The sequence below is a fragment of the Zea mays genome, chromosome 9, assembly GCF_902167145.1.
Source record: "Zea mays cultivar B73 chromosome 9, Zm-B73-REFERENCE-NAM-5.0, whole genome shotgun sequence".
NCBI classification, from domain to species: Eukaryota; Viridiplantae; Streptophyta; class Magnoliopsida; order Poales; family Poaceae; genus Zea; species Zea mays.
In genome coordinates this window covers 122,190,908-122,211,042 of record NC_050104.1, presented here as the reverse complement: position 1 = coordinate 122,211,042, position 20,135 = coordinate 122,190,908, and the positions used below count along the sequence as shown (strand labels likewise).

General features: G+C 42.3%; 1 protein-coding gene and 1 non-coding gene across 5 annotated transcripts; one reads left to right on the top strand and one right to left on the bottom strand.

Moving 5' to 3' along the window:
* Window positions 1-1,294: 1,294 nt before the first annotated feature.
* Window positions 1,295-1,484, bottom strand: LOC111590242 (U2 spliceosomal RNA). The gene has a single exon (XR_004852942.1). It is a non-coding gene; the product is annotated as a U2 spliceosomal RNA (small nuclear RNA).
* A 9,865-nt stretch (window positions 1,485-11,349) lies between these two features.
* Window positions 11,350-18,984, top strand: LOC100273607 (Oxysterol-binding protein-related protein 2A). Of its 4 annotated transcripts, none has more exons than XM_035962151.1 (11): window positions 11,350-11,855; window positions 12,903-13,256; window positions 13,663-13,750; window positions 14,328-14,755; window positions 15,330-15,485; window positions 15,683-15,850; window positions 17,597-17,737; window positions 17,818-18,054; window positions 18,151-18,258; window positions 18,453-18,652; window positions 18,785-18,976. In XM_035962151.1, exons 1-10 carry the CDS (start codon window positions 11,526-11,528, stop codon window positions 18,648-18,650), a joined length of 2,208 nt encoding a protein of 735 aa, XP_035818044.1. In that variant the 5' UTR covers window positions 11,350-11,525; the 3' UTR covers window positions 18,651-18,652; window positions 18,785-18,976. The 4 variants fall into 4 exon arrangements, with proteins under 4 accessions (XP_035818044.1, XP_008658267.1, NP_001141495.1 ...); XM_008660044.4 differs by having other exon boundaries at window positions 11,526-11,855; window positions 18,145-18,258; XM_008660045.4 differs by having other exon boundaries at window positions 18,453-18,984.
* The last annotated feature ends 1,151 nt before the right edge of the window (window positions 18,985-20,135 follow it).

Here is a 20,135-nt window from a genome sequence, read left to right as displayed (position 1 = left end):
GTTAAATTGGTCCGTGCGAATATAATTGTGGGTAAAACGGATGAACATGTGTGTGATTTGTGAATTGATGAGTGATGAATTATATTAATTTAGTGTTACATTGATGTGGTATGTGAAACTATGAATTAGTTTAAAATTAACTAAAAAATGATTACCATGTACATATTTTTTCTGCTCTAGCTCGCGATCTAATAAACGAACCAGCTTAACCTCGTAAACGAGACGAGTCGAGCTGACTCTGACTCTGTGACTCGATAGCTTACCAAGCCGAGTCGAGCTGACTCGATATCTAGTCCTAGATGTTGTTGGTCAGGTCGTAGTAATCGGTTTGGGAGGCTAAAAAGTCACATGTCTTCATGGTTAAGCAAGACATTGCTGTCGAGTAAATGTTTTTTTAGTTTGCGTGGAGGGTTGCACGGTGATGCATCTTGCGGTCGGTAAAAAAATCTTGATCGGTATCCTCTATTTCATATTTGACCGGTTTGATATTTTAGAGACCGTGTATAAGATTCAACAATTTCTAAGAAAGGAATAAAACAGTATGATTTTAGTAAACATATGGAACTAGTTTCATTTTTTAAGATAAAATAAAACATTTTTATGTTTTTAATTTGAGTTTTAGTATTTTAAATTCATAATTATTCTACAAACATGGTTAAGTAAGTTAAAACAAACAGTTTTAACAGTTCAAAAAGTCTAAAAACGCTCTTTCAATTAAGAGACGTAAATCGAATTTATTCAATAGGTGAAAGGAGCTAAAAATAAACCTCCCAAGGACGTCCATACCTTGCACTCTGTGAGGCCCAAATCTAGTCCCAAAACCCAAGAGGAGTAACACAAAGGCTCCAAACGGCCCCAAACCGTGGTGGCCCCATACCACAAGCCCAGAAACGTGTTTTAGTCGAGTTAGATGGCCCACTCGTCATATGGTGAAACTTAGAAAAATCATAGGGCCCCTTTGGTAGAGCTTATTTTTCAGCTTCGGCTCTGGCTCATGTAAAAGTTGTGCCAAACACCTCTTTTTCAAATGGCTTTCACCAGTGAAGTGCTTTTCCAAAATGAACTAGAGGGCATGAGCCAAAAAAGTGGCTCACCCGGCTTCAGCTCACGTCATTTTTGCACAATAGCCCTCCCACCAGTCCAAATTATTATTTTTTGGTCCTGCCCTCAATCCCTAGCCACGTACAGGAGAGATCGACCAGTACAGGGTCTTTCTGAAAAACAACCTATAAGCCGTTTTGCCAAATGATTTTTCAGAATGGATTTGGCTCATCTAAAGAAGTGGCTTCACCTCGTGAGCCAGAGCCAAAGCCGTTTTTAGAGAAGTCAGAGCCCTGCCAAAGGGGCCCATAGTATGATGTGTGTGCGTTGTGATGGTTTACGTTTATAAAAAATAAATTTAATAATATATAGTCTATATATTAGATATTAAACTAATAATAACAAACATTATACTTATTTTACCCAAAAGGCTGAAAATGTATGAGTTGAAAATGAGCTTGAACCTTTTTTTTATAGGTTTATCAGTCGCTCATTATTCTTCGGCTATTGAGGTGGTACTTTGTAGGATCACTATGCTGACGAGGACTTCCCTATCGCGTTGGTCTATCATATTGACCTTGGGTGTCGCGTTGGACTTAGGTGGTTTCTTAAGGTTAAATTGTGTGTAATTGTCCATTGTTTGTTATATGATAAATGGGAAAGAGAAATAGACCTACGTGCTTTGCATGCGACGTACGACACACAACACATAAAAATAGTGCTTCAAAAGAGTAGAGAAAAGGAAAAATTGATGCAGACTCATGTCCTTAGACTATATCCAGTAGACTACTTAGATGGGCCTAGGCCGGGTGTCAAATTCCGGTCCGTCGGGCCCATGGCATTGCCCGCATACATGGGCTGGGCTAAAGCTGGCACGGGCCAATGAAGCCCATGTTGTTAAATTTATTGAATTTAGTAAGCTATGAATTTTATATTGTTGTAATATTTAGACTTTATTTGGTTAAAGGACGTTAACATTGTTTAATTGTTTAATATCTTTAATTTAGTAAGCTATGAATTTAAGCCCATGTTGTTAAATTTATTGAATTTAGTAAGCTATGAATTTTATATTGTTGTAATATTTAGACTTTATTTGGTTAAAGGACGTTAACATTGTTTAATTGTTTAATATCTTTAATTTAGTAAGCTATGAATTTTACGTTGTTATAATATTTTGATTTTATGTGGTCAAATATATAGGTCGGGATTGGGCCGGCACGGCCCAATAAAGACACGACGTGGTTTAGTGCCCGACGTGCCACTATTTTTACATTTCGAGTTAACACGACACAGTCTAAATATTTTTTAAGCTCTCTTGGTCTAAACCCGTTTGACACGAACAAACAGAATGAGCTCAAGCCGGGACGACCTAGCCCAATTCGCAGCCACCTCGGCTCCGGCTCATGCTCCTGGGCGGGGCAATCACGTTTTCCTTGACCATTGGGTGGCGGATTGAACCGTCGCGGCCGGCGGTCGCGCAGACATGGCTGAATGGGTCGCGGCCGCGGAGCACATGCATGTACGTGTACGTGTGATACAGACGTCTCGTATGTTTGTGCCGGCGGTTTTTGGTGGGCGGACGCGTTCTTGGCTTGGGTCAGGTCTCGTTTCGCTTGGCCCGCTAGATTCGCGCGTTCGTGGTTGCGACGCCGGATGCTCAATTGTCCGACCCGTTCTTCTCTCCGTCATAAAACATTTTCTTTGTGAAGCTTCTCCAAAATATACTAGTCCCATATAGGGGTGGAAACGAGGCTTGGCTCGCTCCGGCTCGCTCATGCAATAAGCCCAGCTCGGTTCGGCTCGTCCATCTTGCGAGTTCGAAAAAGTGGCTCGGCTCGGCTCGCTCCTGGCGAACGAGCCGACTCGACGAACCAACGAGCCTAGGCATAAACGTAAATCCACCCTCTAAATTATAATATAAAATTTTAAAAATATTTTAAATAACATATTTTAAATTAGTAAATTAGATATATCACTAATATAATATATAAAATAGATTATTTTTTATAATAATATCAAATAACATAAATTAATTGTCTACTCGGTACTAATATTACATGCTAATTAAGATTTTATATAATAAATTATTGTTGGGTCGAGCCACGAGCCAGCTCGCGAGCTGCACCGAGCCGAGCCGAGCTGACTCGCTCTTTTCAGGAGCCACAAAAACAGGCTCGACTCGAGCTTGTTCTGAACATCAAGCCGGTCCGAGTCAAGCCGAGCTGCTACGAGCCCGAGCCAACTCGTCAAACTGGAGCTTTTTTTTCGGCCCTAGTCCCGTATGCTCGAGGACCCTAGTGGTGTGGTACTAGCGGAAGCCCGAAGGACCATCGACCAAGGATGCCTTTTTTCTTTGTAGTACCGTCCATTTCGATGCAAGCAAGTTGCACGTTTTCTCCTTACGAGCATATTCCTGTCGCATCGTTGCCCCCCGCTCCTCTCTATGGAGTATGATTACAACTTCTAGATGGAATAGTAAAATGGGTATTGTCTAAAACAGTGGACAGCAATGAGGTAGAGCCAACTGTCAGGTCGGCCCCGCTCGCCAGCGTGCCTACACAGAGGACATGCCAGCCCAGCTGCAAGGCACACTGCACCGAAATTACTCACCCACCAGTCCACCACCACCAGCGACACGCCCGTTCCCCTGATCGGACCAACCAAGCGCGCACGGCACGAACACGGATCCTGCGTCCTGCCACTGCCGCTGTCACTCACGCGGGACCCAACAAGGCCGCGTGCCCGCGTCCAGCCGGCCGAACCACCCCGCAGCGCGCATCCACCGACACGCGGGGCCACCAGGCAGGCAGAGGCTGTGGCGCGGGGCAGGGCAGGAGCAGGCCGGTGGCTTGCTTGCGATTCGCGAAGACGCCAGTTCCCAACTATTCCGCGGAAGGCAGCGAGCATAACTCCCTGGCGCCCGCCCGCCGCATCAAGTTCAGAACCCTCTGTTGTAGTATACTCAGTGGTAAACAAGTAGAGAGACAAAGAAATGACAGCGATATTCTTTATTGCAGAGGAGATTCTATTTATATACAACCAAAGGGTGCATCCCCAAGGGATGTGTCCTTTAGGGAGAAACAGTCGCGCCCTTTGGAGTGGATTGATCACAAAATATTGTAACACTCCCCCTTGATCAATCCAATTCCATTTGATCATCTTTGTCTTCCAGTATATTATCTCCTCAAAAACCCTGTGGGAAAAATAAGGAGTACACAATGCTTTTGGATCATGAGTAAAACTCACATTGAACTCCAAAAGAAAATATGCTTGTAATCATCATTCATAAAAAAAACCCCTGTGGGGAAAAAATCAATGATGAAGCATATAGTTTAGTTGATATTACCTCGTTAAAAACTTTGGATGAGAAAACCTCAATAAGGCAAAACTCATACAAAGAAAAGAGTGTAATATGATGGTATAAAACAGGTCAAATATCACGGAGAATTACTCCCCTGATCTTGCAAACACTTAAGTCTTCTCATACCAATCACCTCAACACATTTCTGAAAACGTTGAGTATGGTAGAGATTTTGTGAATAGATCAGTAAGATTATCACAAGACTTTGTTTGCAAGATGTTAATATGTCCATTTTCCTGTTTCCATCTGAACAACACAAGCTCTATTATCCTTATGGATAATGGTCAGTGGTTCAATTGAACCACAATACGACATTGTTCTCCAATGGACCTCTAGCCCAAAGAACAATAATATGTCTATAGCCATCATCTCAAAAACCCCAGTGGGGAAAATAAATGATGAGACATATAACTCAGGCTAATATTTCTCCGAGATAATCGTGTCAGAAAATCTGGGAAATCAACATATGAGCCGAGTCTCCTTAAAAACCCAATGGGAAAAATAAGGAGAATAATCACGATCTATTGTTGATCATTTAAACTCTTATGAGATAAACTCATAACCTAGTTCAAATACAACAATAGCTATGTCATAATGTATCATCCTCGAAAAACCTCTATGGGAAAAATAGATGATACGACATAGGCCTTGTGTTGATGTTGCCTCGTTAAAAACTTTGAATGAGAAACCCAAAATAGGGGAAAAACTCATGCAAAGAAAAGAGTACAACATGATGTAGAAACAAGTTCTTCCGATCAAGAGAAAACTCCCCCTGATCTTTGCAAAACACTAAGTCATCCCATACATACTCTCAAACACACTTAAAATGTGGAGTAAGGTAGAGACTTAGTTCGTAACTTGTTTTTCATCTAAACAACACAAAGTAATATTATCTCCATAGATAATAAGGTCAATGATATAAAATCATGACCACCACATACCCTCAGTATGTAGTATATCATTCTGTACAATCCCACGAAGTGTGCTACAGAATGATTAGTGTAAGTGACCATTAATCTCTGTTGATTGACATTTATCAAACAGTAGGTCCAACTTACTAGAAGTATGTCATTGATCTTGTACCTGGGGATCTTCTATAGATATCCAAGATCAATATATCCAAACATAAGGAGAGCATGAGTACATCTAGAGATCATAACTCGATTTCATGTGCTGTTAGCTAGCAAATCTTTGCAAAGCAATATCCGGCCGGATGCTCTTGCAAGATACAATAGCACATCTCATGATCGGAAAGAATCAAATAACAATGATTCTCTCATATTGAATTTCTTCAATATATGTTGGATATAGACAACTTTGTACCTAAGATACTCAGGATAGTTTACTTTGAATTGAAAACTCTTTCAATTCATATCATCTATCTCGAACTCCGTCGATAAGTAATGTATGTTTATAAATATGCTGCACATATTTATACTAAACATATCATTCTTCGTGTATCCCTTCAGAAGGAAAGATTCACTAGGTCAAATGTACCATATTTGACCTGGATGCTCTAAGTCACAAAGACTTTTGAAGCATCGCAAATTTGTGATTAATGATTATGTATTTGGAATCCTTCAAGACTCCACAGATACCATAATCTAGTGACCACATATGCATATGTTGTCACTACATCTATCAACTGCACAGATAGATGATTTACTGCCCATATTATTGTATCGGAATTTAACTACTCACAGTAGAGGAGAATTTATAGCATTAAAATAATGCTTGGGTTTGCGTATAAACCCAGTTGCTACTAGCCATGCTTTCTCACCACCTCATTGTTTCCAAGTCCATGAAAACAAACTTGTATCCACAGTAAGATACCTTGAAGTGAAAATAAGTTAACACTTCTTTCCGGTGAGCAAGGCTATCTCTGCAACATTGTATCACTCAACAAGATCCAGTTTGAGCATGCTCGTGCTCTGCTATGGCCATAGTCTTTTGGATCACTTGGAGTGCATATACAATTGCTGAGATGTATGTGTCGACACTTGTAGCTTTTAAATAACACAATTCTCCAGTTGACATAAAGTCATTTTTATGTACCCTTATGATTCCTCGTGAAATCCCAAAACGAGAATCAAGGGCTTCCGATAACCTAGCCTCATCAGTGCGCACTGAGCTAGGTTGTGAATGTCTTCCATTCACAGGATAATCCATATCCTCTAGGTGTCTACCAACACTAGGTTGGTTACCAACGAATAGTTGGTCTGCATTTACTATCTCAGAAGGCCTAGCCTTCAGTTGCTTGCAAGCATCTTAATCCCAATTTGTGACCATACTTCTCCCCCTCTTATTTACAACAACGTTGCAATAGGGAGTTTAGTGGTGTTCTATTTAACCACTCTTTCTGGCACTTCCACATAGGATTAATTTGAGTGACACCTCATAGTAAATGCACATGGCAGTTAATTTGCAACTTCTTGCAAATCATTCGAACCCAAAAGGTTCAGTTTTAGTACGTGATCCTGAGCCTAAATGCTTACTGCATTCATTATAATTTCCTGGCATTCATTTTGGTACTTGAAATCTCCCCCTAATGCCTGGAAAAGCTCATGATTCAAGCAAGCGTACGGGCCATAAATAGATTCTCATGAAGAGATTCTAAAACTTAATGATCGACGGAGAATGAATTCTCACATAGATCCCCAGTTTTTTGTGTGCCCATATATGTACGCTGCGGTGGTGAGATTGGGAACATACCCAATGTACGCATGGGAAATCTTTCACGGATTCCCACGTACTAAAAACCATAGGGGAACTTGTACATACAGTACATGCAGTTAATCACAAGTCAGGAGCGTGCACAACTTCCTGATTCCAACCATAACCAGTTGGAAATTACAATTCATTACTGATGGTCATTAATGATCTGAAATTTTCGAATCTATCATAGATTCATCATATCCTTTATGGATATCATTCTGAGTACCAAGACAAACAATCATCATTGTAAGCACATTTGGTAAATTCAGTAGTGTGGAGGCTAATGTGCTCAAGCTTGAGACATTATTACTTAATGGTCATGTGTTGTCCAAAGGACACACTTGAGGTCATCATATAGATGCACCAGAGAACCATATAAAGCCTTCAATGTCCATACAATCTCTGTAATGGACCACACTCGTTTCTTTGAAACAATTCAAAGAACTTAACCAATTCAGATCAGATTTTAAGATAAGAGGGACTTAAAATCTCAATCCCAATGATACTCATCAAGTATCCATCTTATGGGAAAAACATGACCAATAGAATTGTCCATAACTTTTCATTTCATCCAACAATGGAATGATCAATTCAGTCTTACCCGCATGGTAAGTAACATCACATGAAAAGTTTAACAAATGCAACACATTATACGAGAGGATGTATATAGAATACAATCCATAAGAAATGTTTCCGAGAAACACATGCAATATCCATCACTATCATTTTGTGTTTCCACATGATAGAAATTTTATGGATATCTCTATAATTTGGTAAGATCAAATTAGGATATATCAACACATCCTTGATACTTCCATTACCAAAAGGGGACTAGATATTAACATATCATGATATCACACGAAGCGATTGTTAAAATATTCTTTCCTCTTTCCAAAGGAATATGAGAATATTTTGTTTCCCCACTTATAGAGTTTGTGGCTCAATTCTCCACATTGCATGTTTCTTCCTCAATTGGAAGAATCCCTGTACAAGTTTGCACAACTCAAATCAATGAGTCTTCAACTCCCTTGATGAGTTGGTTCAACTCTAATCGATGAGTTTGTTCAACTCAAATCACATGAGTGATCAACTCCAATCGATGAGTTTGTTTAACTCAGATATTTGAGTTTTTACACTCAAATCACATGAGTGTGTTCAACTCACACCGCATGAGTTGAACCTATCACAACATCAATTATGAGATTATACCAAATCTCATGCATCATTTAAATATTACTCAAAAGCAAATCATCTAACAAAGTGGTCTTCTCTTAGAAAAAGAAGTGTTGTTACATGATTAGTCCAAATCATGATTTACACAACTAACCACTGTTATCATGTCAGATGGAAGATTGAAGTACCCTTCATATCTTAGCTTTCATGAGTAGTTTGTATATATTGGGATTTCATATACAAGATTAGATGCTTAGGCATACAACACTATATCACGTATAGTGTAATGACAAATGAGTTTGTCATACTCATTGCCCTTCTCTTTTTAATGTGCTTGTATATTTGCTTTCAAGCAAAATATATGAATACAAAGTGTTAGTCTACAACATCATGTAGACACATACTCATAAGTCCACAAGTCTTATGATTTTCTTTGCTATTCATTTTGCGCTTGCACATCAAGCCGCAAAAGCACATAAGTTCTTTTCATAAGAACCATAAGAGAAAGAGAGCATCTCATATCCTCCAAATCGAAGAGGTGAATTCCCATATCATGCAAAAATGAAATGAACATATCCAATGAACATTAAGGATAATTAAGCCCATTAAGCGAGTTGATCGAACTCTATTAAATTATTATCCTTTAAATGGCTTAACCATTTTCTGATGTTGTAATATGCTGCAAAATATATCATATCTTCATATGTTGGAGAATTATAGGTATCACATAGTGTACCAACAGATTTTTGAAAAATTTTGGTGGACACAACGTAGATAATCTCCATGTAATGAAACAATGGAGTAGATCTCTCAGTAGTGGGCAAAACTTTTGCTGCCTGAAAGCATGGTCTCTGGGCTGATATATCCAAGGGACATACCGCAGCCAATGCTTAGGACTCCACTACCCTGTGCTTGACCAAAATTTCAAAAATAAAACGGAAATCACCATAAAGGTGAATAACCAACATTACATCTCCAACATATCTACTTGGGAGAACACATAGATAATCATCATGACCATATGATGTAGACCTCTTACTGATGGGCAAATAACATTTTGCTGTCTAAAAGCTTGGTCTCAGGGCAAATAAATTCAAAGAACTTATTGCAGCCAAAGCCTAGATCTCCATCATGTGTTGAAATATCCCAAGTTCAAGATATGTGTTATATTTTGCAAGAATTCATCGTTTAATTAAGTAGAACTTAATTAAAAGAATTCTTTTAGCAGTCATCATGACTGCAGCGTCCAGTCTGGCTCCATAGCCCACGACGCTTGCGTGGTCCGTGATCTTTTTTAGATAGCACGTATAGGTAATCATCTCGAAAGATGTAGACCTCATAGTGATAGGCATTTCAAATGCGGCCTAAAGCACGGTCTCTGGACTACTAAATTCTATAAAGAATTTAGCGCAGCCAGTGCTTAGGACTCCATCACCCTATGCTTTTCCCAAAAAGTGCAATCTTATGTTGCATGAGGACCATTAAGTTTCGACTTATTTATGTGCTATGTTTTCTATGCAAACATAATAGAATGCAAAAACAAAAGCAAGTCGAAAATATGTGAATTATAAATGTAAATAAAAATATAATTCACTTAACAAGTCTGCATTTTTCATAATAAAAACAGACACAGGGTAATCTCCAAAAATTTGGAGTAGACAAAGTATCATATTCATTATTTTTATATGAACATATGTAGGTAATCACTGTGTTGGTACACAGTGTAGACCTCTCAGTGACAGACGAAATTAATCGCTTCATTAGACATGGTGTCTAGGCAGGATTATTCATGAGAATAAAACGCAGCCAATGTCTATAACTCTATCACCTTATGTTCAAATTCAAAATAACGAGTGATATGTGATAAATATGTATGAGATAAATCCTTCTGAAAATTTAAATTTAAAGAATTCATCGCACGAACAATAATCAATGTATGTTTAGAATTATGCATGAAAGCATATATGAAAACATACATAGGTCGTTCATCCAGTTCTTTTATTGCTGGAAGCGGAAGCCCGTGTGCTGCCAGGCTGCAGCATCACATTGATCTACTGCGGACGCGTTCCCGCCGAGGTTCGTCGTCTCGGTCTCACAGAGTCTGCAGCCATAGTCCACTGCGCCAGCCATCTTTCCAATGATTTCTCTTCACATCCGTATTAACACAGACATAGAGTAACCATTTAATGCTGGGCATAATGAATCAGACAATGTGATTTTGAAATCCAGATTAAATCAATGGGAACATAGGAGATGGGGACAAGGAAAACAAAACAAAATTCCCCTTCCATCCACCACGGCAGCATCAGAACTGGAATGACAGGCCACATCGCCTATCTGCTTAGGATCAATATCAAAAAGGTCACATCGCCTATCTGCTTAGGATGCAGCTGTCTCGTGATCCCACTTTCTTTTGTCCCTCATCAGTCGCATGAGCAGGGAAGTTAGTTTATTTTACAATAAATAAACGATAACAATAATCATTGTAAGCGAACAAACAAACAAATTGCTCATCTCTGTATTGTGCGGCGACCACTATTCCTCCTGGCTAGTAGTGCACCTCAGCGCGGGTGCAGACGCCAGGACGTCGTCCGCGTGGTCCGGCGGCAGGAACCGCGCCCAGGCGGCGTCGGAGTCTGCAGCGGCCCTGAAGGGCGCCGGCGACACCGCAGACGAGTGGCACGCGTAGCCGAGCGCCGTCAGCGAGATGGCGTGCGCCACGCATTGCTCCGGTAGCCGGCAGACGATCTCCGCCGCCGATTCCGTCGCCATGAATGCAGAGTACTCGTACGTACGGCAGCGTCGCCGGTGTGTGTATGATGGTCACGTCGGGTCTCGATCGTGATAAAACCGCTCAGTGGAGAGCAAAGTTGCTGATAACGTGTTGTAGTATACTCAGTGGTAAACAAGTAGAGAGACAAAAAAATGACAGCGATATTCTTTATTGCAGAGGAGATTCTATTTATATACAACCAAAGGGTGCATCCCCAAGGGATGTGTCCTTTAGGGAGAAACAGTCGCGCCCTTTGGAGTGGATTGATCACAAAATATTGTAACACCCTCCTCCTCCCTCCGCGCGAGTCCACGTCTCGTCTCCTCCTCGCCCCACTCGCCAACCACGCCGGCCGCACCGAATCCGCTGCTCGAATACTAGACTAGTCCGAAGAGCCAAATGGTGGTCGCGTGAGGGGCGGGCGGCAGGAGATCGGCCCGCCCGGGGAGGGGGGAGACTACGATGCGGGCGTGGGAGATGCACCCGCTCTGCTGCCTCGCCGCCGGGGAGTGGCCGGCCTCGGGCGCGGCCCGCGACGACCGCTCCCCGCCGCCCGAGGGCTCGGGGGAGGCGCCGGCGGTGGCGGGGGTGCTGTACAAGTGGACCAACATCGGCAAGGGCTGGCGCCCGCGCTGGTTCGCGATCCGCGGCGGCGTGCTGGCCTACTCGAAGATCCGCCGGCGCGTCGCGGCGGCTCCTCCGCGTCCCGCCTCCGAGGCCGCGGGCGGCGTCAGGCTCATCGGGGTGGCGCGCGGCGCCGGGGAGCGCCCCATCGGATTCGTGCCTCTCAAGGTCACACCGCCTCGCGCTCGTCTCCTCTCCTTGTCGCTTCGATTCGTTTCCCCTCCCGCTCGCCCTCGCCGTGAATGATGTCGCCATTGTTTTATAGAGCAACGGCCCACTGCAGCGTCTCGGTTTTCCCTCCAAACTGCGAAACGTTGAGCATAATCAGCCGTTAAACAGTGCTAGCACTATGCATTTCATCGCGTAAATTAATTAATCAACCGTAGTATAGCCCGCTCAAGCGAACATGTATTCAAAACCTCTGTTACAAATTGCAATCCCTCCCTTTTCCGCGTCACGTCGGATCGGAACAGTCCAGTAGAGAAGCAACTCCGGTCTCCAGCTGTAAAGTTCCCTGGCGCCGTACGGTCGTCATGATCTGCAGCGGGGAACGCTCGCAAACACACTCGCACTCATCACACTTCACACGCCCGTGGTAAAGGAACTGCAGAAAGTTACTACTACAAGCGATTCCTAGCCCCTGTCGGAATAAAGCGATGCCTTGTTTTGATTGGAGGTCGCCTTTTACAGCGTCAGCTCAAAGTGTAGTGCTACTGCTCAATGTGAAACAACAGTCTTTGCATCGACTTGCAACAGTGACGTTCTTGTCCCGTGCTCTGGACTGGAGGCGAGGGCCCGGCGAGATGTTTACAGGTGGGGGCAAGGCAACCGGGCTCCCAGGCCCAGCTGAATCTTGTTCAAACGCCCTGGCGTCTTGGCGTTCGCGCCTCCGTTTTGTGTCGCATTGGGAGTCTATTGGTTGGTGGGAATCTGAGGCGGTACGGATCACTCTGTCCGTAGCGAATTAAAAGGGACTGGGAGCTTTTTCCCTCGCCTGCTGCCTGTGCTCCAGTCAATGGGCTGTAAAGCTGCTTGTCTTTTTTGGCTATCTGTTTCTTTAGCTGGAGGAAGCAGTGATTAACTGGCATGGCAATGCAATGGTGGAGGTTTCAAGATGTTTGTTTAAGTTTGGATGACACAATTCAAAGTTTCAGTTACTTGCATGCTTCCGAATAGTCTGCTTGCTGATTAGCCATTCTGTTTACCTGTTTGTAGATGTCATCATTTAGTGAAAGTAAATCAGATGATAAACGTTTTTATATAATTACTCCGACCAAAACACTTCAACTGAGGACTGGTTGCGCAAAGGACCGGGCGACTTGGATTGAAGCGCTTGTCACTGCAAGAAGCGAGTATTCTTTTAATGGGGATTTATCAGGTGACCAAAACGTCGCATCATTTTCTACAGAAAAGCTCAGAAATCGCTTGCACGTCGAAGGTGTTGGTGAGGCAGTTATTAAAGACTGTGAACAGATTATTCAGTCAGAATTTTCGCAGTACCAAACACAGATGAAGCAGCGTTGCGAAGAGTATTTGAGTTTTATTGGCAGTCTTCCACGGGAAGTTGAGGTAATGTTTTCTTGGAAATAGGTAAAATAACTTTATAGAGTTACTGTTCATATTACAATATCTTATTGCTTATAGCATGGCATTAAACTAATGATGGTTTTCCTTTAGAATCGTATACCCAAGTGTTATCTTTTTCTCTCGGATTGGGTCCTGCATGTGCCTATCTATTATGGATAAATTGCTGTATATTCAGCAGGTTACAATCATACTATATGTTTTTTTGCCAACTATAATTTGATCAACACTTGTATTTATAAGACAGATCATAGCAATTCTAGTCTACTAGCCAAATGCACTGTCACAAGTTAACTGAAAGGGTTATTTGGACTGTGATTGTAAGTCGAATAATAAATGGGTGGGAGTGGGACGATGTCCACTGATCAGACAACTTTTTCTGTTCATGCAGGTAGTTAATTCAGTAGATTCAACTGTCCCTGAGAAGTCACAGCTGGAACTGTTCAAGCATGACTGCTCCAGCTCCGGAAAATGTAGTGGTACTTGATGTTCCCTTTGCTGCTCCTTTTTCTTTGAAAATTTCTGCCTAGTCAAATTAAATTTTTACTCGGTAATAGTGATATAACCGTTTTCCAAGCCATGCTAGGGCTTTTGTCAGTGATGTAATATACATTCCATTGCTCCATATAGCTGTGGCTATTCATTGCACATTTTTACTGCTGGATACTTTTTCAGGAGTGATGTTTCAGTACATTGTTTCTTTCCTATCTTCATTTGATCATGTGGAATGAAATGTGAGTATAGCGAATAGTTTTATATCATTCCACCTGTAAACATGAAACACAGAAGCTCCCTGGGCTATAAATATCTATGACATGTCAATATTCAAAATGATGTTAGACGCTCAGCATTTGAGTTGTTGCTAGTCATTGATATCTGATCACTTGCACTTCTTGCATTTTCCCCCTTGGATTGCCTGGATATCAAATGGTTTAAATACCAGGAATAGGCATTGCCCAAGCATTATTGTGGCTTAGATGCACTTTTGTTGCAGCCATTTTCCTTTGCATGTGATCTGAAATAAGCTTACTATCCCTACGTTTGTTTTCTAATCAGAATATAGCAACACAGAATCTTCTGATGATGTTGGCAAACAAGAGATTAGTGAACTATCAGATGGAGATGATTTTCATTTCTATGACACAAGGCAAAGTTTCAGTGAATTTACTACGACTCCTGCTGACCTGAGAAAGGGATGTGTAAACACCGGAAATGAAGATCATAAATCTGTTGAATCACTGACTGTTGATGAGGCCGAGAAATATATGCTGTCACATCCAAAAAGGCGCTCACAGTTGCCTGAGCCAATAGAAAAGGAGAAAGGGGTTAGCCTTTGGTCAATGATTAAAGACAATGTTGGAAAGGATCTAACAAGAGTCTGCCTTCCTGTTTACTTCAATGAGCCTTTATCTTCTCTCCAGAAGTGCTTTGAAGAGTTGGAGTACTCTTATTTGCTGGATCGTGCATATGAATGTGGTTTAAGAGTATGCCTGTTTCTCTACTTTCCTGTTTTCCTCGACTCAAATATTTTCTTTTGAATGATAATCTGACCCAAACACCTAAATTTAACTACTTAAACCTGCTGAAATTTACTGTTGGGGGGAATGATCCAATAGTAGGGAATAGGCAGGCCCATGAAGAGAAACTGACTAACACAACGACTGGCAGTGAAATAAATAAAAATTTCGAGCCAAGGGTATATGATAAATATTTTAAATCAGTAAGTTTGCACTTTCAGTCTTAAACATTAGCACTGGATATTGGGTCATTTTTTTGGCTGGTGAACTTATCCTTCAATTCAGTCAGTGTTTTTTCCTAAAAACAAATCAACCATGTAGAGATGGCATCCCCTTACCTTTGTCTTAAAATAGTTACTGGAACTTCAGAAATATATCAGAACCAGTTCATAGGGAGAACCTAGGTTTGAGCCTGGGTGGTGGCCTCCTCGATGGGAGACACTACCAACCAAGTTATCACTCAGTTCTCAGACTAATTGTGTTTCTTATTTATCTCTAAATTGATTTGACAGTATTATAATAATTTTGCTCCTGCATTCAGGGGAATGGTCTGATGAGAATTATTTATGTCGCTGCATTTGCGGTCTCTGGATATGCGTCCACAGATTCCCGCCCCTGCAAACCATTTAATCCATTGCTTGGGGAAACCTATGAAGCTGATTACCCTGAAAAGGGGATCCGTTTCTTCTCTGAGAAGGTCAGTTTGGTATCCACCACATAAATTAATGCTCAATTATTGTTTAGTCACTTAACAGACTATACTGAATATAGGCCTGAAAGAGGAATCACTAAGAGCATCACGTACATGAATACAGCAATGGAGTATTATTACTAAAGTTCTATTATATATGAGAACACACCTGACTAAATGTGCTTATTTATTCTTGGCACCAGGTCAGTCATCATCCTATGGTCATGGCATGTCACTGTGAGGGGAAAGGTTGGAAATTTTGGGGAGACAGCAATCTAAAGAGCAAATTCTGGGGACAATCCATTCGACTGGATCCTAATGGTGTGCTAACTTTAGAGTTTGATGATGGAGAAACTTTCCAATGGAGTAAGGTATAATTTTCTTGTCAATGGATAATACTCGTATTTTTTTCTTTTGATTGATAACTATGCAGAAATTATCCCCCCTAGTTTACCATCTCCATTGGCTGTAGGGCATGTGCAAGCTAGATACTATGTTGCGGTTCTTCAAGCACTAGATATATACCTAAGAAACTTGTTCATACAATCCAATGTATTTAATCTTTATATCTTATTCACTATAACCCCCTAAGATACAACTTATTTATGTGAGTTGTATATGTGGAACTATATTAAGACTTAGAGAACCGTGCTAGAGACATCCTTCAACAAGATCAACAACATAGCCTTTTAGTCCCAAGCAAGTTTGGGTAGGCTAGAGTTGAAACCCAATAAGATGTCACCAAAAAGAGAAAGAGAAAGAACGGGGAGAGGAAAAGCTTTTGAGAGCACTAAAAGGAAAAAGGTCTAATCACGGTTTGGACACGTGGATAGCTTCTTTCTAAGTATTTCTATCCAAACACAACTCCGTTGTGATATTCCATTCCTTCAAATCTCTTTTGATTGTCTCTTCCCATGTTAAGTTTGGTCGACCTCTACCTCTCTTCACATTATTATTCCGTCTTATGATGCCTCTAAACACCGGTGTCTCTGGGGTTGGTCTCCGGTGGACATGCCTAAACCATCTAAACCGTTGTTGAATAAGCTTTTCATTTACGTCCTGTTTTTTTTTTGCACTTACGCCTTTAGATACCACTTAAGATACGGTTCATTTATGTGGGTTGTACATGCCCTTAACACATCCTAGTTTAATTATCTTTGTATATTGTGTTTCATTTATTACTAGAATTTGATTGCCTTAGAGATGCTGGCCTTGACCTGGTTCCATGGCCTCAAGGCCAAACTCAGAGGCCAGGAATCAGCCCATTTTAGCTAAAGATTCTGGCCTGATGGCTCAACGCGCATCATGGGTTGGTCCAAATATTTTTTTCATAAAAAAGTGAGATATTTGAGGTGGATCCTAGTAAATAAATTGGTTTTGTGGTAATCTAACAACATTTGCAAGATTTTAAATCGATCATATATGTGCACAACAATACAAGCAGTGGATTTAAAAACAAAAGCATAAAAAATTGATTTCAAATCCATCACATGGAAAAAAAAAATCTATGCATGCGTGGACAGATCATGAACAGTGCAACACCTCATCACCGCCGTCCAAGTGAGATGCAGATCAGCCCTCACGAGTGACGAAGTTGTGACCAGCGAAAACTCTGGGCAGGACAACGGTGTACAATGCTGTGAATGACCAGTCGAGCATCCATCAAGTCGCATCAACGCTCAACAGCAGTGATACGGTGCTGCACGGGTCCTCATCTGTATGACTGTATCACATATGCATACGATTCTGTCCGCATCAACGCTCAAAGGCACATGCGGGCTGCGGCATGGTGTGAGGGGTGGGGATGAAGTGGAGGCAGGAAGGTGGCGCGTCCAGCGGATTGGCCTTGGGCATCATGGTCAGGTGGTCGTGCGGGGACCAACCCTTCTTACGCATCGGGTCAATAGTTCTGGTTCTGTTGGCGCATTTTTTAATTTTGGACTTGTGGTTGATCTTTGCGGCCTATTGCCCTTGCTTTCGTGGATTGGGCCAACTATCCAATGGGTCAACCCAGCCCATCTCTGGATTGCCTTTACATATCTACACTCTGAGATCTTCAAGAGATAGTAAATGCTTGTTGACTATTATGCTTAAATGTTTTTCCTTTTCCTTGTCAGGTTACAACAACAATTAACAACCTTATCCTTGGTCGAGTATATTGCCATCACCATGGCACAATGAACATAAGTGGGAATAGACGATATTCATGCAAACTGACGTTTAAAGAGCAGTCTTTCCTTGATCGGAATCCTCGCCAGGTAAAGAAAGGATAAAAAAAAAGAGTAAGCGCACATAAGATTAATAATATGGGTTGTGCTAATATATATCTCTATGGAAGGTTCAAGGAGTTGTCAACGATGCTGATGGAAGCAAGGTCGCAACATTGATGGGGAAGTGGGATGAAAGTATGCATTATATCATCAACAATGATGCCTCCAAGACCAACTCCCATGGTTCACATGAGGGTTCTGGTGCCACTTTGCTATGGGAGAAAAACGAGCCTCCAGTCAATCCCACTCGCTACAACTTGTCCACATTTGCAATAACATTAAATGAGTTAACACCAGAGCTCAAGGTACACATGGAACATAAATATAACCCATCATTGGACTTCCGTTAGTTCTTAACCTATAATGCTAAGGCACATTTCTACCCTTTTGTTAAGGAGAAGCTGCCACCAACGGATTCAAGGCTGAGACCAGATCAACGTCACCTGGAGAATGGGGAGTACGAGAAGGCCAATGCTGAAAAACTGCGTCTCGAGACACGGCAGCGGATGGTTGTACCCATTTTGCATTGCTCTGCTTTTCATGAAAGTTACATCATGATCACTGATTGACTCCATTCTTATATTGTTTGAATACCTGCCTGGACCTTGTGGTCTTGGACGTACGTGGTGGACTGAATTCCATCGTTGGATGTCTGATGCTTTTCTGCCCTATAACTGAAGTTTTGTGTGGTCGTCGTCTGCAGGCAAGGAAGATGCAGGAGAGTGGCTGGAAACCAAGATGGTTCCAAAGGGACAGCGAGGATGGGACATACCGCTACGTCGGAGGCTACTGGGAGGCAAGGGAGCAGAGAACATGGGTTGGCTGCAATGACATATTTGGTAACTTGTCTAGCAGCCCAAAGCTGCCGCCATCCGGTCTCAACACTAGCTCAAGTATATAGAGGTAAGGGCATACTGTAGTCAGTATGTGTTGACGTCACATTAGTCACTTATGGTACATAATTGAGAGGGGCTTCTCTCGTTTCTGTTGTGTTACGTGTTAAGCTGTGAGCTAACATGCTTCTGTCGATACTAGGAGCTGACATCGCATTAATCACTTGGGTTTAGCTGTGAGCTAACATCACTTGTGGTACACTGAATCATTTGTCACATTGAAGCCAAGGACATTCAAGCTTAACCCAAGCTTTTGTCGATACTAGAAAGAACACGAGAAATATTGCCAAAACTATTGTTAAAAGAATTCTTTATGATATCATTTTCTTCTGCATTGCACAAGGACGTTTTGCATGTTTGGTGCTTGTGTTGTTTGTCTCGTTGGTGATGCTGCTCAAGGTTGTTCAAGAACTAGAGCATCAGGCTGGGCTTCATATTGTGATGCTAAAATTTGTAGGAAATTGGTCAAAGAATACTTCCCTTCCTCAAATCTCTGCTCAGCAACCAAGGAGCTGATCGCGTTAGCTTATGCTCCTTGTCTACAGGGATCTGATCATACAGACAATAAGCATAAACACAAAGAACATGCAACCAAATATCAAAAACTAGATTATAAGATGTTTCTGAGATTATTCTACTACTTGCTATGAACTCGTAGGTTTGAAAACTACTTAAATAATAGAGAATCCTACACAAAAAGTAGAGTTTAGGGGGCTGCTTTTGGGTAAAAAGAGGACATGAGATGGGATGCCATGAATCTACAGCCATAGAATATCCATGGGATTATTTGGTGTAAAGGCGAATGGATCCGATGTAGTGCAGGTGTGGAGAGAGAGAGAGAGACAAAGCTTCTAGGTTTCAGTTTGGTTTTAATGATTTAGTGTCGGGTCTTGGTTTAGAGCCCAGCTGCCCCAGCACTAGTCGAGACGGAGGAGCGGGCACCCTGGTGTGTGAATCTGGCGGCCCTACTGGGTGGGCATGCGTTGCAAACGGCGACACCGAATGGTTAGCGCGAGATGACAACGACATGGACATGGACGGAGCCGAGGCCGAGAGTTGGGCAACAGCGCACCGCCCCAACGTATAGATGGCCAAAAAGCACGAGGCCCGTGAGCCCGGCACGAAGCCCGCTTTTTGGGCCCGGTCTGAGCCCGGCACGGTAGAATAAGCGGGCGGGCTTGGACAGGAAACTAGGCACGGCGGGCTAGCCCGACACGACCCGTTTACCTCTAAGCCCGTTAAGCCCGTTTTTTTACACTAAAACGTGCTTACCGGCCCGTTTAGCCCGCTTTTTGGCCCGTTTTTTCGTGCTAAACGGTTTAGGCCCGCTGCGGGCCGGGCTTGGACAGAAACTTAAGCCCGCTGGCTCAGCAGGCCCAGACCGTTTTTGGCCGGGCTTCACCGGGCTCGGGCCGGGCTGGGCCGGCCCGTTTGGCCATCTCTACCCCCACGTCAGTTTGGCGAAACGAAACGGCGGTCAACCGCAGGCCAAA